Source organism: Poeciliopsis prolifica, unplaced genomic scaffold (assembly GCF_027474105.1).
Source record: "Poeciliopsis prolifica strain line A6 unplaced genomic scaffold, Auburn_PproV2 SCAFFOLD022, whole genome shotgun sequence".
Classification (NCBI taxonomy): domain Eukaryota; kingdom Metazoa; phylum Chordata; class Actinopteri; order Cyprinodontiformes; family Poeciliidae; genus Poeciliopsis; species Poeciliopsis prolifica.
The window spans coordinates 8078068-8096495 of record NW_026562397.1 but is presented as its reverse complement, the minus strand read 5'-3'; the positions used below and the strand labels follow the sequence as shown (position 1 = coordinate 8096495).

General features: G+C 41.0%; 1 protein-coding gene across 2 annotated transcripts in view; it reads right to left on the bottom strand.

The window, feature by feature from the left end:
- The window catches only part of sipa1l3 (signal-induced proliferation-associated 1 like 3), a 79060-nt gene that overhangs the window by 11776 nt on the left and 48856 nt on the right, over positions 1–18428 (bottom strand). For both annotated transcript variants that reach the window (XM_055045726.1, XM_055045727.1), the window contains exons 4-12: positions 16592–17561; positions 13958–14088; positions 10469–10657; positions 9041–9215; positions 8090–8193; positions 5415–5572; positions 4746–5328; positions 2894–2992; positions 2640–2815 (exon numbers count right to left, since the gene is read on the bottom strand). In XM_055045726.1, the coding sequence (XP_054901701.1) occupies positions 2640–2815; positions 2894–2992; positions 4746–5328; positions 5415–5572; positions 8090–8193; positions 9041–9215; positions 10469–10657; positions 13958–14088; positions 16592–17561 (2585 nt within the window). The remainder of the gene's footprint in view (positions 1–2639; positions 2816–2893; positions 2993–4745; positions 5329–5414; positions 5573–8089; positions 8194–9040; positions 9216–10468; positions 10658–13957; positions 14089–16591; positions 17562–18428) is intronic.

Sequence of the window (18428 nt, the reverse complement as noted above, 5' to 3'; positions counted from 1 at the left end):
ACACAAGATATTTTATGAAGGTAAAAAAAAAGAAAAAAATGAAGTCACAAAATTGTGAGTTCTAGGAGCCCAAAAGTAAAATATCATCTGATGGGTGGTGCAGGCTTCAAGTGAAAATGATCTGACATTTACTCTCATCCATAATGAAGCTCATTGCTGGAAGGTGTCTTCCTCATTTTGTTTGTATATCAGCTCCTATCTCAATATTTTATATTGAGGCCTATTAAAGGAGAGGCAGGTTTTAAAACATGCCGATAAGTTGGCATTTAGGATGAAAGGAGATGAACAATATGATGGATTCAAAAAGTAGATGAAGAGGTGGATGATTAGCTAAACTAACAGAAGAGAAACAATAATCGCTGTGTTTAGTCTGTATAATAGCTTATAGTAGGTTATTCCTATAGTTTAATGGACATTCAAATTATTACTGGAGGGTTTTCAGGAGTCTTTCAGGAGTTTTAATAAAATCTAAGGCTGCAGTGAAACTCAACAATGTGAACTATAATAAACACTCTTCATCCATGTTTTCAAGTGACACCATTTTTATGAGTCATTCATATTTTCTTAAAATGTGCTATACAAATCAATTTCATTGATTGAAATGTTTTCCAGCCAATTGTTTGTTTGTGAGGAGTGAAAAAATTAAATCAGTTTCTGGGGAAGATAATTCATCACCTAGATAGATTAATTAATTAATCAAATAAAAAGCCATAAGCCCCTCTGTGTCTTTAAGAAGGCCCTGCTCTTTCTGACACTCGGCCATCAGCGCAACAATACTCCTCCATTATGCAGTGAACAACCTTTCCTTAGGAGTGTTGCATTGAGAAGTAGTTTGTATAATGAGCTCAGTAGACTCGCAGTTAGACCAGGTGTTTGCCAGTTACTGCTGCCGCTAGTCTAGAGGAGCCAGGTGTAGGAGGTTTGTGTAAATAAGCGTTTGGGCACTCCTGAGTGGAATTCAAGGATTTCTCAAACATGCATGAAAGAATCAAAACAACACTCCAGGTATGTTTCGAATGAGGGAATTACATTATAACATGAAGTAATGCTCGAAAAAGTCAAGCTCACAACATCAGGGTTAACAGTTTGCATACAAAAACTGATAAAGAACTGTTAGCTCTGGGAAATGTTTTAGAAGATAGACAAAAGCAATCAACTAATGAATAATTAGGTTTACATAAAGAAAACATGCAACAACAAAAAGCCTCTACAACACAGCAGCATTCCAGGGACAAAACCGCCCCCCACAAATCAATGTCCATGAAGGCAATGTGTACTAGGACTGTTTAAATCAATAAAGAATACCTTCTGCTATCATCAATATCGATACAGATCAGCTGCACAGAGCCCAGCCTTGCATGCACACTCGAGGGGAATACAAACCTCAGAGAGAGCAGAGCCTAACGTCTGTCAGCATGCAGTAATTCTCCCATCACATTAGCTGAGGTGACACGGCTGGAGCTCAGACACACACACACACACACACACCGTCAGACCCACGCCTTTTTCCTGCTGCATCCATCCGTCGAGTGGCTTCGCAGCCGAGACGGAGCCTTCCAACTTTCATCTCTCTCTTCCCCTCTCGCCTCCACCCACTCCTCTTACTCTCGGTGGCGCTGAGACACGTCCTTCTCATCGAGCGCTCCTCCCAGCCTCTCTCTCCCTCTGTCGCTCCACCTCTCCCTTCTTATTTTCCTTTCTTTTTATTTACACAAGGCATACATTTTTTTTCAATAATCATGTCGGCTCTTTTATTTATTTTCCCCTTTTTTGGTGTTCTTCCCCCCCCCTCCATTCCAGCAGATGCCAAGCCTTAATCTCATGCAATCTGCTCGCCTGGCACACAGCAGCCATCAAGTCAGAGTGGAAGAGTGAAATGCAAAGACTCTAATTATCAGCTGCTCCGAGGCCACAGCTCAGTGTTTCGAAGTGTTTGTGTGTGTGCGTGTGTGGAAAGGGTTTAACTTGGAGTAATTAAACTGCCTCCAACATTAAAGGAATCCAACCACAGTGTGATCACACAGCCCGCCACAATTATGGCTTTTAGGAGCTCTGATGCTCAGAAACACACACAGTGTGCTTGGGTTTTTTTTCTTTTATAACCATTCTGCAAAACCACACCAGCATCTAATAATGGCTCTTTATTCAGGCTCACTCAAGACCTGGAGCACAGATGAGAAGATTAAAAAAAAAAGGGAAAAAAAAAAGGGTGTAGCAGCAAAAGATTGTTGCAGAAGGACCAAACTAGCGGAGATTGCCAGATAACAAATCCAGAAAAAGAGACAAAAACCGACAGATTTAGCTAATTCCTGTTCAACAAATGCTTCTGGCTTTTTGTCTCTGTGCCTCGTTTCGCTTGTTTCCACTCCAGCTACACGTTGCCGTCTCTCCGCTGGTTCGCTTCCTCTTTTTTTTCTTCTTTTTTTTTTCTCCACACACTCCCACACAAAATCCTCTCAGAACACTGGAGACTGGCCACTGCTTTTGTGTGTTTCAGTGAAGAGCATCCTGTGCTCATTGTATCTCGCTGCTGCCCTTCCACTGCAGCTCTTTCTTCTCCTCCTCCTCTTTGATATCTTCCAAACAAAAATCGCTCACCGTTTCAACCACAAGCAAAGTAGATTAATGTCCATACACACCTGCGAGGTTTGCCCTCTTCGTATGGAGGAATGATGACCACTTTGACGGTGACCGACGTCCTCAGCAGGTCGATCATCTGCTCGTGAGTGAGCGTCACGGCGGCCACCTTGCAGATCTCCACCAGGCGGCTGCCCTGCCTCAGTCCCGCCTGCCAGGCGAAGCCGTACTCCTCCACCTGCGCAGAACGAATCGGAAGTCATTCAGAGCCCAGCGCGTTCGTTGGCCGTAATCCAGCACAGCCATCCGACGTTACCTCGGAGACGGTGCCGTCCAGACGGACGTGAAAGCCCAGCTGTCCCAGTCCGTTTCTTCTTAGCGTCATGTCCACCGTCTCGCACCCGACTGTCAACATCTGCAGGCAAGGATTACAGTTACACTGTTTGTTCTTTCTGGAACGTGGACAACTTCAACATGCACACATGAATTAGTAACACTAAGATCCAAACTTCAAGTCTCCTGTCTCGGTGCTACAAACATTTTGGTAATTTTGTTTCTCCAAATAATAAACTCAGAGACTGTTCTCTTTTCATGCAGTAAAAGTCAAGCGCTTTTCAAACATTTTCAAGGTAAGTTGTCAAACTTTTCCAAGACCAAACTTTGGAGATAAAAACATTAAAAATGCACTAAAAAGAGGCTTTTAAAGATGAAGCTCAAACAAAAATGTCTCATAATTTCAATAAGGAATCTTAAACTTAAAATATCAACTCAATCATTTTGCTTTAAGAAAATCAAATGTTCTCAGGCAATGTAATGTCTGAGAAAGACATATTTAAAAAAGCATTAAAAAGCATTTTGAATTTTGATAAATATGATTCTTGAGAAATCTAACTCGACAAGGCAAAGCTTTGGAAAATTGTCAGCTGGAAAACATGCAGGAAATCTCTGATAGGTGCATCTGTCGACAACATACTGAATGCTATTTGACCACTGAATGCTAGATTCACAGGTTTCCTGGTGGATCCAAACAAATTCCAAAGAGATTAGGAATAACCCCGTTCCCACAAATGGAAATTCCCAGCGTGCAACTCAAGAATAAAACATCTGAGATGGTAAGCGTTCAAATGTAAGCAGCCTGACGAAACTAAAATGACAATGCTTCCTAAAAGCCCCTCTAACCTCAAAAGTAATTAGCTTACAGTAGTCCGACAAAAACCAACATTCTTGTTTTTTGTTTACATTTATGAAAGGTTTCTGCAAGTAGAATGCTCATTGAACAAACTTTTATTAATAAAGAGCAGAATTTCTCTTCATTTTAAGAACATATTTGAAAACATTGTGAATTTTCTCTAATCCACACACGTACAAAATTAGACATGCTACAGAGGCAAAAGAAAATGTATCGCAACTCATAATTTCATCAATATCTCAGAGAAACCACACGGTCACCAGCAGAGTAATTCTGGCTGGATGTGGCTCATTCCATCAGAAATGTCAGATCTTATATAAACCGACTGCCTTGCTGGTGCAGGACCTCCTTTTAACACAGCATCAGTTTGGTCCAGTTACTCCAGATCTTAATGTCAGTCGATTCTGAACACTGTGGCTCATGTTGTCACTAAAACCGGCATCACTCCAGTTCTAGTCCTTCCACTGGCTCCCTGTAGCTCAGAGAATTGACTTTGAAATACTGTTGGTAGTTTATAAATCACTGAATGGCTCAGCACCACAATACCTTAAAGATCTGCTGTTGTATCAACCTTCCAGACCTCTCCGGTCTTCTGGTTCTGCTCTGCTTCCCCAAAATCAGAACCAAACATGGCGAAGCAGCATTTTGCTTCTACGCACCACAAAAGTGGAACAAACTTCCAGAAAACCCCAAAACAGCTGAAACACTGAGCTCCTTTAAATCAAAGCTACAATCCCACCTCTTTCGAGTTGCTTAGCAGTAAATGCAACATTGACCAATATATTTGATGTGTATTGATGATTTTGATGACGACATTTGATAAAATTGAATTTTTATTGCTGGTTTCACATTTGGTGACTGTAAGATGTTTTCATCATTCAAAGCTCTTTGAACTGCCTTGCTGCTGAGAAGCGCTATACAAATAAACTCGAGTCGAAACCGGATTGCATGAGAACTGGTGTAAGCTGGGAACTCTCACCTTTAACCTCTGCACCATCTCTGTGACGTCGTGTCCAGATCCTTCTGGTACTCTGACCGCAATGTGGTCTCCTCTCCCGTAAAAGATCTTCAATGCCAGCCGCTCCAGTGTCCAGCCGATTACATCACTACAGAAACAATTGAACACCACCTCTTTGGTGGAGCAGTCGATGAGCACCACGTATTCGTCTGATATTCCCAAGGCACAGGGTAGCTCTGCGGCCCCGCCGCTAAAGTCCTGGGCCAGGACTCTCCAGGCGACGGCCCCGTCTGCGTCCAGCTCCGCTCTCTCTCTCGCTTTCGTGCGTTCACGTTTCTTAGACGCCAGGGAGATGAGGTTGTTCAGTTTCCCAGCCGAGTCCAGGGGCGTGCTGCTGACGTAGTTCTCGGCCAGGTCCCGGAGGTACTCCTGCCGAGTCCGCGTCGCCATGGTGTGGAACTTGTCGGACTTGTGCGCTGCGTTTTCCGCATTGATGACTTTGGCGAGGAGGAAGTTACGAAAGTTCTCCGGATCACGAAAGGTGACTCCGCTGGGGATGGGTGGTCCAAAAGAGGGGACGTCCTCCATCCGTGTTACAGCAACACTGAGGAAGAAAAGGGGGATTAGTGCGAAGCAATCAAAAACGAGGAAGAAGAACTAAAAAGCTTAAGACCATTTGTGGATATTTACCTGTAGTAGGTGCCGTCGGAGCAGGGATTGTGCACCCGAACAATAACGAAGACGTGCTGGAAGTGGGACCTGATGTTCTGAGGGGTGAAAGGCTGTGCTCCAGGCTCTTGAAAAATTATGGTAACAATGTCATTACCTATGTGCCTCTTTCTCAGGAGCTGGGGAAGAGCAAAGGAAACACAGAACTGGTCAGAGCCGACTCTGCAGCCAACATAAACTAGGACGCCTGTGATCGTACACAAAACGACAGCTCTTTATGTAATTTGTTTATCGCCTTCTGAGTGGGTTTATTTGGGTCTGAGTGTTCATGTAGGAAACATGGCACACGGTCCAGGCCGAGCTTGTGCTGCATGCCAGCTCTCGCTTCATTTCCCCACACAAGTGTGAAAGTACCAATTATGTAATGCAGCCCAGAGGAACATCATTTACTGGTACTGATGGGCTGTAGTCTGAATATCTGCACTTATAATATACGCTAACATAAAACAAGCCTAATCTGCTGCTTGGATCAATTTTTTAATCTATGTTAGGTTTTGGATTTACAGTTGCAACTAGAAATAAGAGACTTAAAAGATTAAAAGGGTTTAATAATTAGTTTTCTATTTCTTAAGCATTGCATACAATTAACAGAAAACATGTAGGATCTATGTAGGATTTTTAAAGTCTGACTTCCACATGATCTGTTGGAAATTTTTACATGCTCATCATGTGGAAGTAAAATTTTTAAGCTATCTTAAAGGTATTTAAGGTGTGTTGTTTGCAACAATGGGAAAGTTAAATGAACTTCAACAAAAAGCTCAGGGAGAAGACCGAAGAGTTAAAAAAAAAAAACATTCCAAGATAAACCATTGGTGCCAATATAAGAAAGTTTAAAGTTTAGAGTTTGAGGAGAGAGTTTTATGAACTGATGAACTCAAACATTTAGACATTTTTAATACGTCTGGTGTGCAAAAGACCAAGTTCATGACCAGAAGAACATGATGCTTATGGTCATGAACAGGTGGCGGGGAGTTCAGGGGATTCCCAGAAATATGCTGTCTCCCTCTCTTTTCTTGCTTTCTAGTCAGCTTCCATGTTGCTGGGTTACTGCTTCCTCAGTGGATTATGTTTGCAGTCAGATGCTGCCCCCTAGAGGCTAATTGTAGTGAGAAAACGTCCTATTCTGTTGCGGCCTTCAACCCTGCAGATGGAGTCATTGTGCCACTTATTCATCTTCATATTCTGTCTTTAGCTTTTATTGTGACACTAAACTCATCCAACAGGGTCTGTCAGTTTTTAGAATAAAGTTTGTCCTCTGAGGCCATAAAATAATTTCAGAAGTTTTTTTTTTCAAACAATATTGGAATATTAACAGATTGTAGTAAATGTTTTATGTGCATAATTTTAGATGACTGACATCTACCAAGACCTAACATTTATTTAGTTAAAAAGTACATAAATTAGTGATCTGTAATTAGCTTTATTTACAATTCTTACCACTCTTTATAAAAAAACTAAACCTGAATATTCCTTAGTTTAACCCTCCGGGCACTGAGTCATAGTAAAACAATCTACACGGAAAATATTATAAAACCTGATTTGAACATGTTTCACTTTACACAATGACTAAGAAATTGGTTTTCAGATCCTCTATTTCAATATGTATCAAATGTTTAATTGCCATAAATATTGAAATTTAAAGCAAATGTATTAACATTAAGCTAAAAGATTGACTTGTTTATGTCTCCCCCCTTTATTTGCAATAGTTCACGTAAGTCCTTTTTCACAGCAATACAAGGTTTTGTCATCTGAAAAGTTGTGGAAGCTCCAAAACCTTAAAAATATCAACAAGTTGAAAATTAAACATTGGTTTAAGCTGTGAACTCTGAGGAGCCTCATTTAAAATCCACAGCAAATATGTATTTAGTGTATTAATATATTCACATAAACTTTCAACTCCACTGCTTTAATCAAGTTTATAAACTTGAACCCTTTGCAGTATTATAGCAGCAAGACGAGTCAATTATTTAAATGACTCTTTTTCAAGCCAAACCTCATAAAATATGCAATGTCATTAAAGTTTAATTTTAATTACAAAACAGATATCAATAAGTCCATTACTTTGGAAGTAAAAATTGAAGCTGCAACTAGAAGATAATTTACTTAGAACTGAAAATCAAGTCTCATCATTACTTTTTGGTGTACTTTCAAGAACCTGCAGAAGCCCTCCAGGAGTGATTTTACAAGCAGCATGTACTGTAAACAACTGAGCATGAATGACATGGCTGCTATGTTAGGATAAAAAAGCTAAAGCAGAAAGAAAAAGAAAAAAAACATACTAATAACTACTCACTGGTGAACCCCACCCAGCGCTGTGCCAGTTAAGGACGGAAAAGCAGAGCCGACAGAAAAGCCACAAAGGCAAAGAGAGCTGAGACTATAAAAGCACAAAAAAGCTAAATGAAAGAAGAAGAAAAAATAAAAGAAGAACGAACAAGTCACGGGTTACGACATCTCGGATTCTTGCTTTTATTATTCAGAGCAAAAAGAGATGTTTGAACTCACAACCACAGACATGCTCTGAAAGGCTCCGGACAACAACAGAGGGAAGTACTTTCCTCGTATACACAGCAGTGTTTGACCAGCTACAAAGCATACAGCCTCAGGTAGCTTTGCATGTTAATGAGCATGTTTACCTGCTGTGGGTTGTTGGGCATGTACGGCAGCATGGTGGACACGTGGAACATCACCTCATAGCCCTGGTAGGTGGTGTAAAGGGAGTGGGTGCCTGTCGAGTCAGCTGGGGAGAGGGAGGAAAATTAAAGTTATTTATATTTAATGTTGAATGTAGATCACAGATGGGTGTTGCTGAACAGCAATTTTTCTGTTTTAAGTCGCAGTGTTTCCAGAAGTCCAGAATAAGAACACTAGAAGAAGAATAAAGCTCCTTGTTGACTGGGGTGGGTTGTTTTAGTTTACTTTTGTTAATGTTTACATAAAATTATAAAAATCAATAAAAAAAAAAAAAAGAAAAGAAAATCCTCCTGATGTTTTGGTACCAGACTAAAACAGCTGAAAGTTTGAAGATCATCAGAAAGGTCATTTATTGTCATGAAACACAGTTTTAGGTTGATTTATCACACACAAAATGATCAATGGCTTAAACCTAATGAAAACCAAAAGTTAAGTTTCTCCAAAAATGTTATATTACATAATACAGAATCGAGAGAAAAGCTGTTAACTCGACAGTCCAGCAGACCGCCGTGGACACCCTCGACAAACGAGGGTGAGTCAAAAACGGCTCTTTGCGAAGGATCAATGTGGAGTTCTGTGTCCAAGCATCCTAATGGAAAGTTGAGTGGAAGGACAAGCACGAGTGGACAAAGAGCAGATGCATGGCTAATATTCAAACTTTTGGTAAAATAAAATGTTCGACTGTATTAACATAAATCAACTGATGGGATGAGATTTTTTCAAAACTGAAAAAGAAAAAGAAAAGACTTTTTATGGACTGCCCAACAGTTATGCTAAACTTTCAAACTTTTTACTTGTTAAAAATAGTTCCCCTTTCCCCCCTTGTGTTCATTTTGCATCTGGGAAGCGCTAACGAAGGAATCCAGTTATTCCAGTAAGGAAGAGCCTCTCACTCTTTGTGTCGAGCTGTGCAGCGTATTTCGAGAATCCTTTGAGGAGCACCTGCTCCCCCAGCAGCCCCAGGAAGGCAGAGAAGGCGGGTGATGCCTCCTCGTTGTTGTACATCTCCTCCTCTGTACTCTGGCCCGCACGACACAGCAGAACACCCACTTTGTGCTTGTGACTCAGCTGCAACGTGCATGGACACACAGAACAAAGACAAGTGATGAGATGTTAGTCTGAACCTCCTGAGCTGCTGTCAGCGGATGAGACTTTAACCCAGCAGTGAAGTGTATTTATATATGGACGTGCTTACTAAAACACAGTACAGTTTCGCTGTTGTATAATCCACCTACACAAACACCACACCAACTGCTGGCAAAATACCTCACACTCAGCTCACGAGGAAACAGCTCAAAGATAACATGGCCAAACATTAAAGTTTTTATCTTTAGTCACACTCATGACACACCCTGCTTCGACACAGCTTTCCCTTCCCACTTTTTGTACTTTGCTCCAACGTTAAATCACATATACACGGTTCAGTCACATTATCCACACCGTCTGAGCAAACCATATGTCACTGTTCTGCCTTATCTGATGCTGTTTTTACTTTGCATTCTTTTGTAGCTACTGGACTTCAGCAGAAGCTTCAAAAACATTCATAAATACCTGCAAATTGATATATAGCCATGAATCCAGTGTGTTTCAAACTCAAGGCCTGGAGGCCAAATTTGGTCAGCCATAGCTTCTTCATCTGCAGTTCTCTGGACTTTACAGGAACATGACACTACAGCTGTGTGCCTAAATACTATTTTATCAATGAAATAAAAGCAGTTTGTTTTTTTTTCTCTGCATACAGGAAAATTACATCAATCAATTCCTCCGGTTTTTTATGACTCTACGATTGTGGAAATTTACAGAAAATCAACAACTTCCTGTGCCTTTTTTGCGCTTATGCATAACTGTGAGTTTATTGTAAATTTCCCACAAAATGTTCAAAAACATTGGGCTTAAGTGATGCAAAATCTCACATGAAAGTGACAGTATTTCTAATTTCTACTCCACTGTTTCCTCAACCCTAATGATGTCATGTTATAGTCCGTTATCAATGTGGCTTTTCATAAAAAGTTACATTTACTGTCATATTTACAAGTGCAAATATTGTAATTACCACCACAAATCAGTGATTTTGATTGCAATAAAAAAAAAAAAATCAACAAAAAACAACAATAGCAAAATGCAGGAGCAGCCGATAAAAGTACAAATACGTCCAATATTATTCAATTTTAAGCAGTACCCATCTATTTATTAAGGTTTTTGAGAATGTGTTTCGTCAATATATTCTTGCACAACAGGCCTTTTGAGAACATTCATAATTTGATACACAAAATCAGAAAATGCATTTGACCCCCAGTCATCCAGAGAAGCCTTAAACTCACCCCCTGTTCGTCCAGTTTAAGGAGCTGCTCTGTGACTTTGGCCGTGCTGAGCGCCAGTCTCAGACAAGAGACGTTGAGCTCAGGGACGACCTGCTCCAGGACGTCTTTGAGCGGAAGACCTCGGACAGTGCCGTGTTTCCCCGTCGATGCCACCGCGTCTTCCAAGATGGAGCCACGCAGGGTCACGAGCTACATGGGGACAAAAAGAAAAGGATTGGGACGAGGACAATAGTTTGTTTTATACTCTTGAATTTTTCTAACTTTTGGATGTTTGTTTATGGTTATGGTCTTGCTGGAAGGTCAATCTGCACCGCAGTCTCAAGTCTTCTGCTCTGCAGCCTCCAGTATGTTTACGGGATGTCCTGCATTTAGCGCCATCCATTTCCCAATCAACCCCATTCATAAAGAAGAAAAGCATTCCTACACAAAACATCATGTGTTGCTATGGGGATGACATGTAGCGATAACCTTTCTCCACACAAACAAAAAGTTCAACTTTGGCCTCATCTGAGCAGACCACCTTCTTCCACATGTTTGATGCTTGACCTACACTGCAAAAACACAAACTCTTACCAAGTGTTTCAGTTTTGTTTCTAGTGCAAATATCTTGGTACAGCTGAAATAGGGTAGCACTAACACACAAGCGGCCTTCAAGCAAGATACACTAGCTTGTTTTAAGTTTGAAATTCTTGAATGTTGATAAAAAGTAGTAACCCCACTGGCAGGTTTTTTCACTAACATGGAAAAAATATCTTGATTTAAATAAGTATAATCTGCAAGAGGAACAAGTAATTTTTTATCAATGTTCAAGAATTATTTATTCAATATATCTTGATAAGAAAGTTGCTTGTATGCTAGTTTTGTCTTATTATAAGTGTAATAACATACTTGCACTAAAAACTAAGTAAGAAACTACAAACTTTGTTAAATATTTAGGTAGTGGTAAAACCGGGCCACCGAAGCAAGAAAGAGTGCCTCCCTCACCCTCCCTGTCAAGCACACACACAGAAAAACGTGTGATTTAATATTTTTGCAGCACATCCATACAGTCAAAGTGTATTGTCCCCTACTGACCAGTAATTAACCCACTTAATAACAGGAGGACTGATCCTGTATGGGGTTGAAACAGTCAGGAGGAGTGGGCTGCTCTCTTCACAACCCTTTCACTCACATGTGGAGTCGTTAAAAATGCATAACGCGTTCTGGAGCTGGCAGGGGCCAGAGAGAAAGAGAGAGAGTGACAGCTGAACCTTGGAGGCTGGAATCTGCTGCAGAGGAATCAAACCTGATTGACAAGCAACTGAAGTTATGAAGCTTTTGTTTCAACTCGTCAGCTCCTGTGCGGCGGTGGAGAGAGTGGCGTGCTAAGCTGGGATATCAGAAGTTGGGGGTGATTTAAAAAAAAAAAAAAAAAAAAACACGGGGGGGAGTGAGGCTGAGAGAAAGGAGGGCAAAGAGAGCAACTCTCTTCACCTTGCTGTGTCAGCACCGCTGTGCAGAATTAAATGACATACTTAGAGGGGAAGGATATTTGAGAGGCGCTGCGGCTTGAGTGGGACAGAGTAAATTCAGAAATCAATGTCTCCCTTCTCTATTTCCCCCCTCTGTGGGAACAGCAGGAGTCTTTCTGCTAGCTTAGCTCAGTGAGCTTGAGCAGACAGGCTCCATTGTTGTATCACAGCTAAAGTGATGAGGCCAGGCAGCCATGTAATCCAGCTAAAGACAACACCATACCAACCACAATGAAGACTTCACTTCCACTAAGACCACATCAATACAATGAACATGGGGGGAACTTTGTTTTTGAGTTTTTACAATGTTGAGACCAAAAAAAACCAAACAATTCAGACAAAAAGGAGTGACTTTTTTTAAGACTCTCAAGACCCATGTCGTGTTCTTTTTTTTATTTAAATTTTGGAAGTGCTGACCCTGAATCTGGTAAACATTATAACAAATAAGCATAGAGCATGCACTTATATTCAACACCCTTAGATGTGATATGGAATAACAAAATCCAGTATAACAAATTACCTCTAGTAGTCACCTCTTTATAAATAGAGTCTACCTGCATGTAATCTAATCTCACTTCCTGATCACATGACATCTAAATTTAGCATTCTGGCTTACATGCAAACTCTCATGCACATCATCCTGAATACAACATCCACATTGTGGAAAAATTGTGGTGGAAGTGTCATGCTGCGGGGATGTTTTTTCCTGGGATGGATAATACATAGAAACCCAGAGAAACCCTGTTAGAGGCTGCAAGAGGCTTCTGTCTGGGGCAGAGGTTCACCTTTATGCAAATCAACAACACCAATACATATACAGTAGCTGACAGGCGAAGCTGCATATGTACGTATGCAGGGTTCATACACTTTTTGCCACAGTAAAATTTAAACAAAGTGAAGGCTCAAACTTTTCTAGCACAGCATCACATGTGGAGAAAAACAAACACAAATAGAACACAGTTTCAATTCACTGTTAATAATATATTATGATAGTATTCTACAATCAACAAGGTAAAGTCAAATATCTAAATATGACAAATTTTTTGTTTTGAATTGTCTTGACTGGTCTGAGAAAAATTACGAAATTAATCTCTAAAAAGTATTCTCACAAAGTTTTCTGGCATTTACCAAACAGGACTGATTTTGTTGATTCTAACTGACCTAAAACAAGAGAAGTTTGGTCTGATTTAACTTCAGATAGTGAGATAAAATATATCCATGTCTCTCTTTTTTATCTTTAAATAATAAAGCTGATTTCAATTCAAAATACTGTTTTCCAAACTTTATTACCTACAGAAAGTGCAAATGTTAGCTTGCACTTTATTTTGACTATAAGGGCAGTTTGACTATCAAACCTTGGTAACTGAAATTCAAACATTTTCAAGGGTTTCAAGCATCCGTCCGAACCCTAATGTTAGAACGACGTCGACTACAGCAAAATTCACCAGAAGATCTGAAAAAAAAAATCCATATGTGCTTTCCATCCAGTCTGCCTGAGCCTGAGGTGTTTTGCAAAGCAGAATAGACAAACATTTCTGTCTCTACTCAAGATGCAGAAAGCTGAAAAGGTATAAACTCAGAGAGTGTGGCTCCACAAATAATTGTCTCAGTGATGGTTCCTCAGGAAAAAAAAACCTAACCTATTTCTAATTCTTCTTCACAACTATTTAGTACTTTGTGTTGGTTAACCAGAGAAAAAAAATCCCAGTTCACACGTTGCATTATATTTTGTCCATGAAAGCAAAGCAAAGTTGTCATTGAAGGCATGCCAAATGCTTCAGACACAGCAGATAGTGTTTACTTTGGCTTTTATGTGCACACACTGAACAGGTGGAATGTTCCCAGTGGCAGGACAGAGACGAGGCTTAAGCTGATGGGTGAGGGGAGAAAAACTGGGACAGACAGGGACTGAAAACCTGGGTGAGGAATTAACCTGACTCATCACTGCATTGTCAATCAGAAATCTTTACGAGCGTACCTCACTGGTCCTGACGATTATGCGGTACTGGTACTGGTCTTTGTGGTCTTTGGTATCCTCCACTTTCTCCCTGCGAATGCTCACGGCCACGGGGCCCAGCTTATCGTCCGTCCCGAAGTAGTTGGAGTGCTCTGGTGAAGGACAACGGTTAGCCAAGTTTACAGTTTGTGCTGAGAAACATTTTCATCTGTTTACATGAGGTTTGTGTTATGTCTATGGCTACAACACAGGAGAGGCTGGTACTCCTTGCTTAAACTACAATGGTCATAAAAAGTAAAATATGATATAGATCTTAAACAGATGTAATGAAGTTTGTTCTTTAACTGTTGGTTCAAGAAGCAGTTGCAAGTGAGTTGGTTTACATGTTTACAAAATGGAAAGGAGAAGAGAATTTGTTGAGTCATGGGCAAAGCAGACACCGTTACTATATTATAATTGATATAATCAGTTTGAAAAAGTTAAGTCAAGACCTGGGTGCAAAGAAAAGGTTGAAGAAATATGTGGTTGATAGTTATCAGATCTTTTACTTCTATTGGATGTGGGAACGATGAAGACATATAGATAGAATGATTAAACTAAACGATGCATCATAAGGCTTTTCTTGGCCTAGACTGATTTATGTTTATCTTTGAACTCTGATCTGTTGTAATTTTAAGGGCCTTAACACATAAAGAAAACAATGTAATCTTAGTTTTTGATTGGTGCATAAAATTAAACTAAAACACAACCACCACAAAGATGAATATTTCCTTTGTCACCTTTAAAAGGTTAAAAGGTGTAGTTTTCAAAATGTTTTGATTCCAAATAAATCAACTTGGACTGTTTCTAATTATTAAATATAGTGAAAGCTGTTGACAGACTGCACAAGCATCTCGCACAGCTGCTTCCAAAGCTTCAGAGCTAAGTCCTCTTCTAGCGAACGCCACAGGCAGCAGCACAGCAGCGTAAACACAAATTATCCAGACTCTTCAGGATGAATACAACTTGGCAGATCCCTCCTCTATCTGGACTGAACTGGGACAACCTATCTGCGAGGAGACTCGTGTTTGATTATCTTGCTTGTAGCAAAAATGTCAGCTTTTTGATGAAGATCCTGACATCCACAGGGGCCGCAGCCACAGCGAAGACAGAAACACAACTACAGTGGCGTTCAGGGGGACAGCGTAGGGTCAGAAGACTTAAATAACCTTTATTTGTGCGGCTGCAGCCCTGAGTCTTCCTCGCATACGATGTTCGAACATGCTTGTCTGCATGCATGCTCCTAATAACATCTGTCACTAATTAGTCCGCAGCCAGATGACGCTTGCCAAAGGGGAAGTGACGTCAAAAGTGTCTGAAGAGGTGATGCCGACTACAAACGGCCACACAGATCACATTAACCACTTACTTTCTGACACTAAAAGCCAGATGTAAAACAAAACTGAGATGGCTCAGGTGTCAAGCGCTGCCTGTGTATCATCAGCTCAGAGTTTGCCAACCGACCAAAAGCAGGTACAACATGTGTAATTGAAACTCCCGGAGGGCTGCCAGTCTACTTAACTCTGCTCCGTCCCAGCTGATTATTCAAAACCAGTGGATGACATCTTGGAAATAAGATTCTGGCAAACATTAACGACAGAATAAGAGAGTAAATATAGTTGACAACATTTAGTTATTAAATACCAGTATAAAAATAAATTTTGGTTGCAGCTTCTCAACTGGGATCCCTCGTAGAATTTGGAGCGCTTATACCTGACACTGATGATGATGCTTAATTGGAAGAAAAATCTCAACCCAATTATCAATACAGTGAAGTGCTGCGTCTAAGCACCACATTATAGAAGACAAAGGTAAAGATTGATTGAGGAGAACAGAGGGAGGTTCCAGGGATTTTAGCATTAAACAGTACAGGAAGTGTACTGTGAGATAAAATAAAGCTTCAGTTGTCTGTGAGGTGTGGCACATTTTATTATTCTGTTGCAATGACTAACGCTATTAGCAGCAGACATGGTGTTCAAGTCCAATCTGACCTGACTAATTAACTTTAATTACAGGCCCAAGCCCAAAGTAAAGCAGACATACTATTTTAATTACGATTTCACTGCGTTTGTTTTTAGGCTATGATTTGAGTAAGCAGTGTCCCTTCTCCAGTTATCAGCATTTCCAGCTCCATCTTATCTCTTGTTGTGCCCGATGGGTAAATCAAGCGTAAATCATCTGGGATATGTGATTGATAGGAGCAGAGCAGGACGAGGTTGGGTGCGCATTAATGTGCAGTGCGCTGTTACTGTCTAAAGATCATCTGCTCCTTTCTTTTCCTCAACAGGGTGAACTACTGCCTCATGTGTTTCGTCTATAACAAGTAGATTAACTTAATACTATGCATTCTTGTTTATTTTTATTCATGCTCTATGCATTGTAAGCTTTATAAATGTGCAACAGAAGCCTGAGAACCACACGACCAAGCAGGTTTTCCGGTCGGGTTCTGGTCATAAATCTAAAGTCTACAGCAAAAGAAAACTATTTTGTCACAAATATGTCATATTTTTGAAATAACGGCGTTGAGCTAATAATCCAGCCACCAACCAACCAAACTAGCTAACAGTCCATCCCTGCACCGCGTGTCAAATGTGTTGCAGTGAAACTCAGCGTTACCTTTCCCATGGAAGTAGTCTCTGTAGTAGCAAGCCCCCTGGTCTACATGCTCTATGCCGTATAGTTTCAGTCTTTCCAGCCTCATCTCCTGCTCTTCAACAGGGATCTCCAGCACAGATATGCTGGCATTACTCTTCCTCAGCCACCCTCTTCCTCCATCTCCATCTCCTCGTTCTGCTGAGGAGCTGAGGAAGCTCACGTTTCTCTCCCTATGCCCGCCTATCTCGTTGAGGAAGTGGGGACAGCAGAGGAGCAGTGGGCTTGAAGTGTGCGCTGCAGGCCCATCTATAGGGTCCGCAGGTAGGGAGGGGACTGTGGAGCTCTGATCGAGGTTAAGGGTCAGATCCTCGATGCTCGAGTAAATGGGGTCGTTCAGGTTCGGAGCTGACAATCTGGAGCCAGACAAGGACGATGCGGCCGATGCTCCGGTGGCGGTGTTCCTACGCTGAGTAGAAAAGCTGCGCTGAGCTGCTGCCTCGTGGAGGTCGAACAGGACGCTCTGAGCATCAAAGTGGACAAAGCTCTTTGGACACACCCAGGGTTTATAAGAGGCATCTGAAGAGCCTCTGCCTCCCCTGTCCTCGGTAGTCTCTCCCTTTCCTCCGTCCAGCTCCCCCCGACTGGAGCTCCGAAGCTTCCTGAACAGAGAGGAAGTACCCAGCGCAGACTCCGTCCCACCACTTTTCTTCCTCGCTCTCTCCGTACCGTCCTTTCGCCCCGTTCCTTTGTCATCCCCACCTGTGGGAGCAGGGGAGGGAGCGCCGGGGAAAGGAGTCTTTGACGGGTCCGTAACTCGCAGCAGCTCTCCGAGTTGTGTGGGAGCTGAGCTGCGCTGGTCAGGTCTCTCCTGCTGGAACTGACTGAGCATTTCAAAGAAGCCTTGCTCGGGAATGCCCTGGATGTCGATGGAAGAAGTGCTGCCGTACACTCGGAACCGGTTTCCAAACCCACCGCCACCTCGAGCCTCCACCTGAAGGCAAGACAAAGAGAAATTGGAATTGGAAAAAGGTCAGGAAGAGTTGTTTTTCTGGGGGCGGGGGTTTAACGACAAAGTAATACAGTTTCTGCAAGTTAATATTTCACTTAACTTGCACATACTGTACAAAAACAGTATGTGCAAACATGCTTTTTTACATCCTACTTTAAAGATTTTTTAAAAAAAGAATATAATCTTTTTTACTCTCCTTACATTACTCTTTACATCTCCTAACATTCAATCAAATAAATATTGACTGTTCTAGGTCAGATGGGATTTCAAAAATTACACTGGACACTCTTTGCAGCTTCAACCAGCATCTTTACAAGGACTTTTGTTTTTGTCCTGGGACTGACGCACACAGTTTGCACCAAAACCTGTTCTTCGCTGGAGGACAGAACCCAATGAACAGGGGACTGTCATGGTGTTTACACTTGAATATTATTGTTTGAACAAATTAATGTTTCTGCAACCAAGAAGGAGTCACAATACTCTGCTTGATGTCTGGGCTGATTTATGTAGATTTTCCCACAATTTCAAACAAGAAAGCAGTGTACTTGAGGCCTCAGAATTCATCCACAGGTGTTTCTGCAATTAACTCAAACACTTACCTGTCATATTTTTTATGTTTGTATTCTGTAACAATGAATTTATTTATGTTTTTAATCATAATAAAAAAATGTCATAACGAATGAATGTAACTTTCTTTAATGACAAAAATGTGAACTTTTACATAATATTTAAATTTTTAGGAGTTGTAGTTGCATATTATACTGTATAAAATATTCAGTTGATAAAAAAGTGAAGAAATAATTGTACAGTTTAAAGAACTATAAAACTTGTTGGGGCCTAAACTAAAAC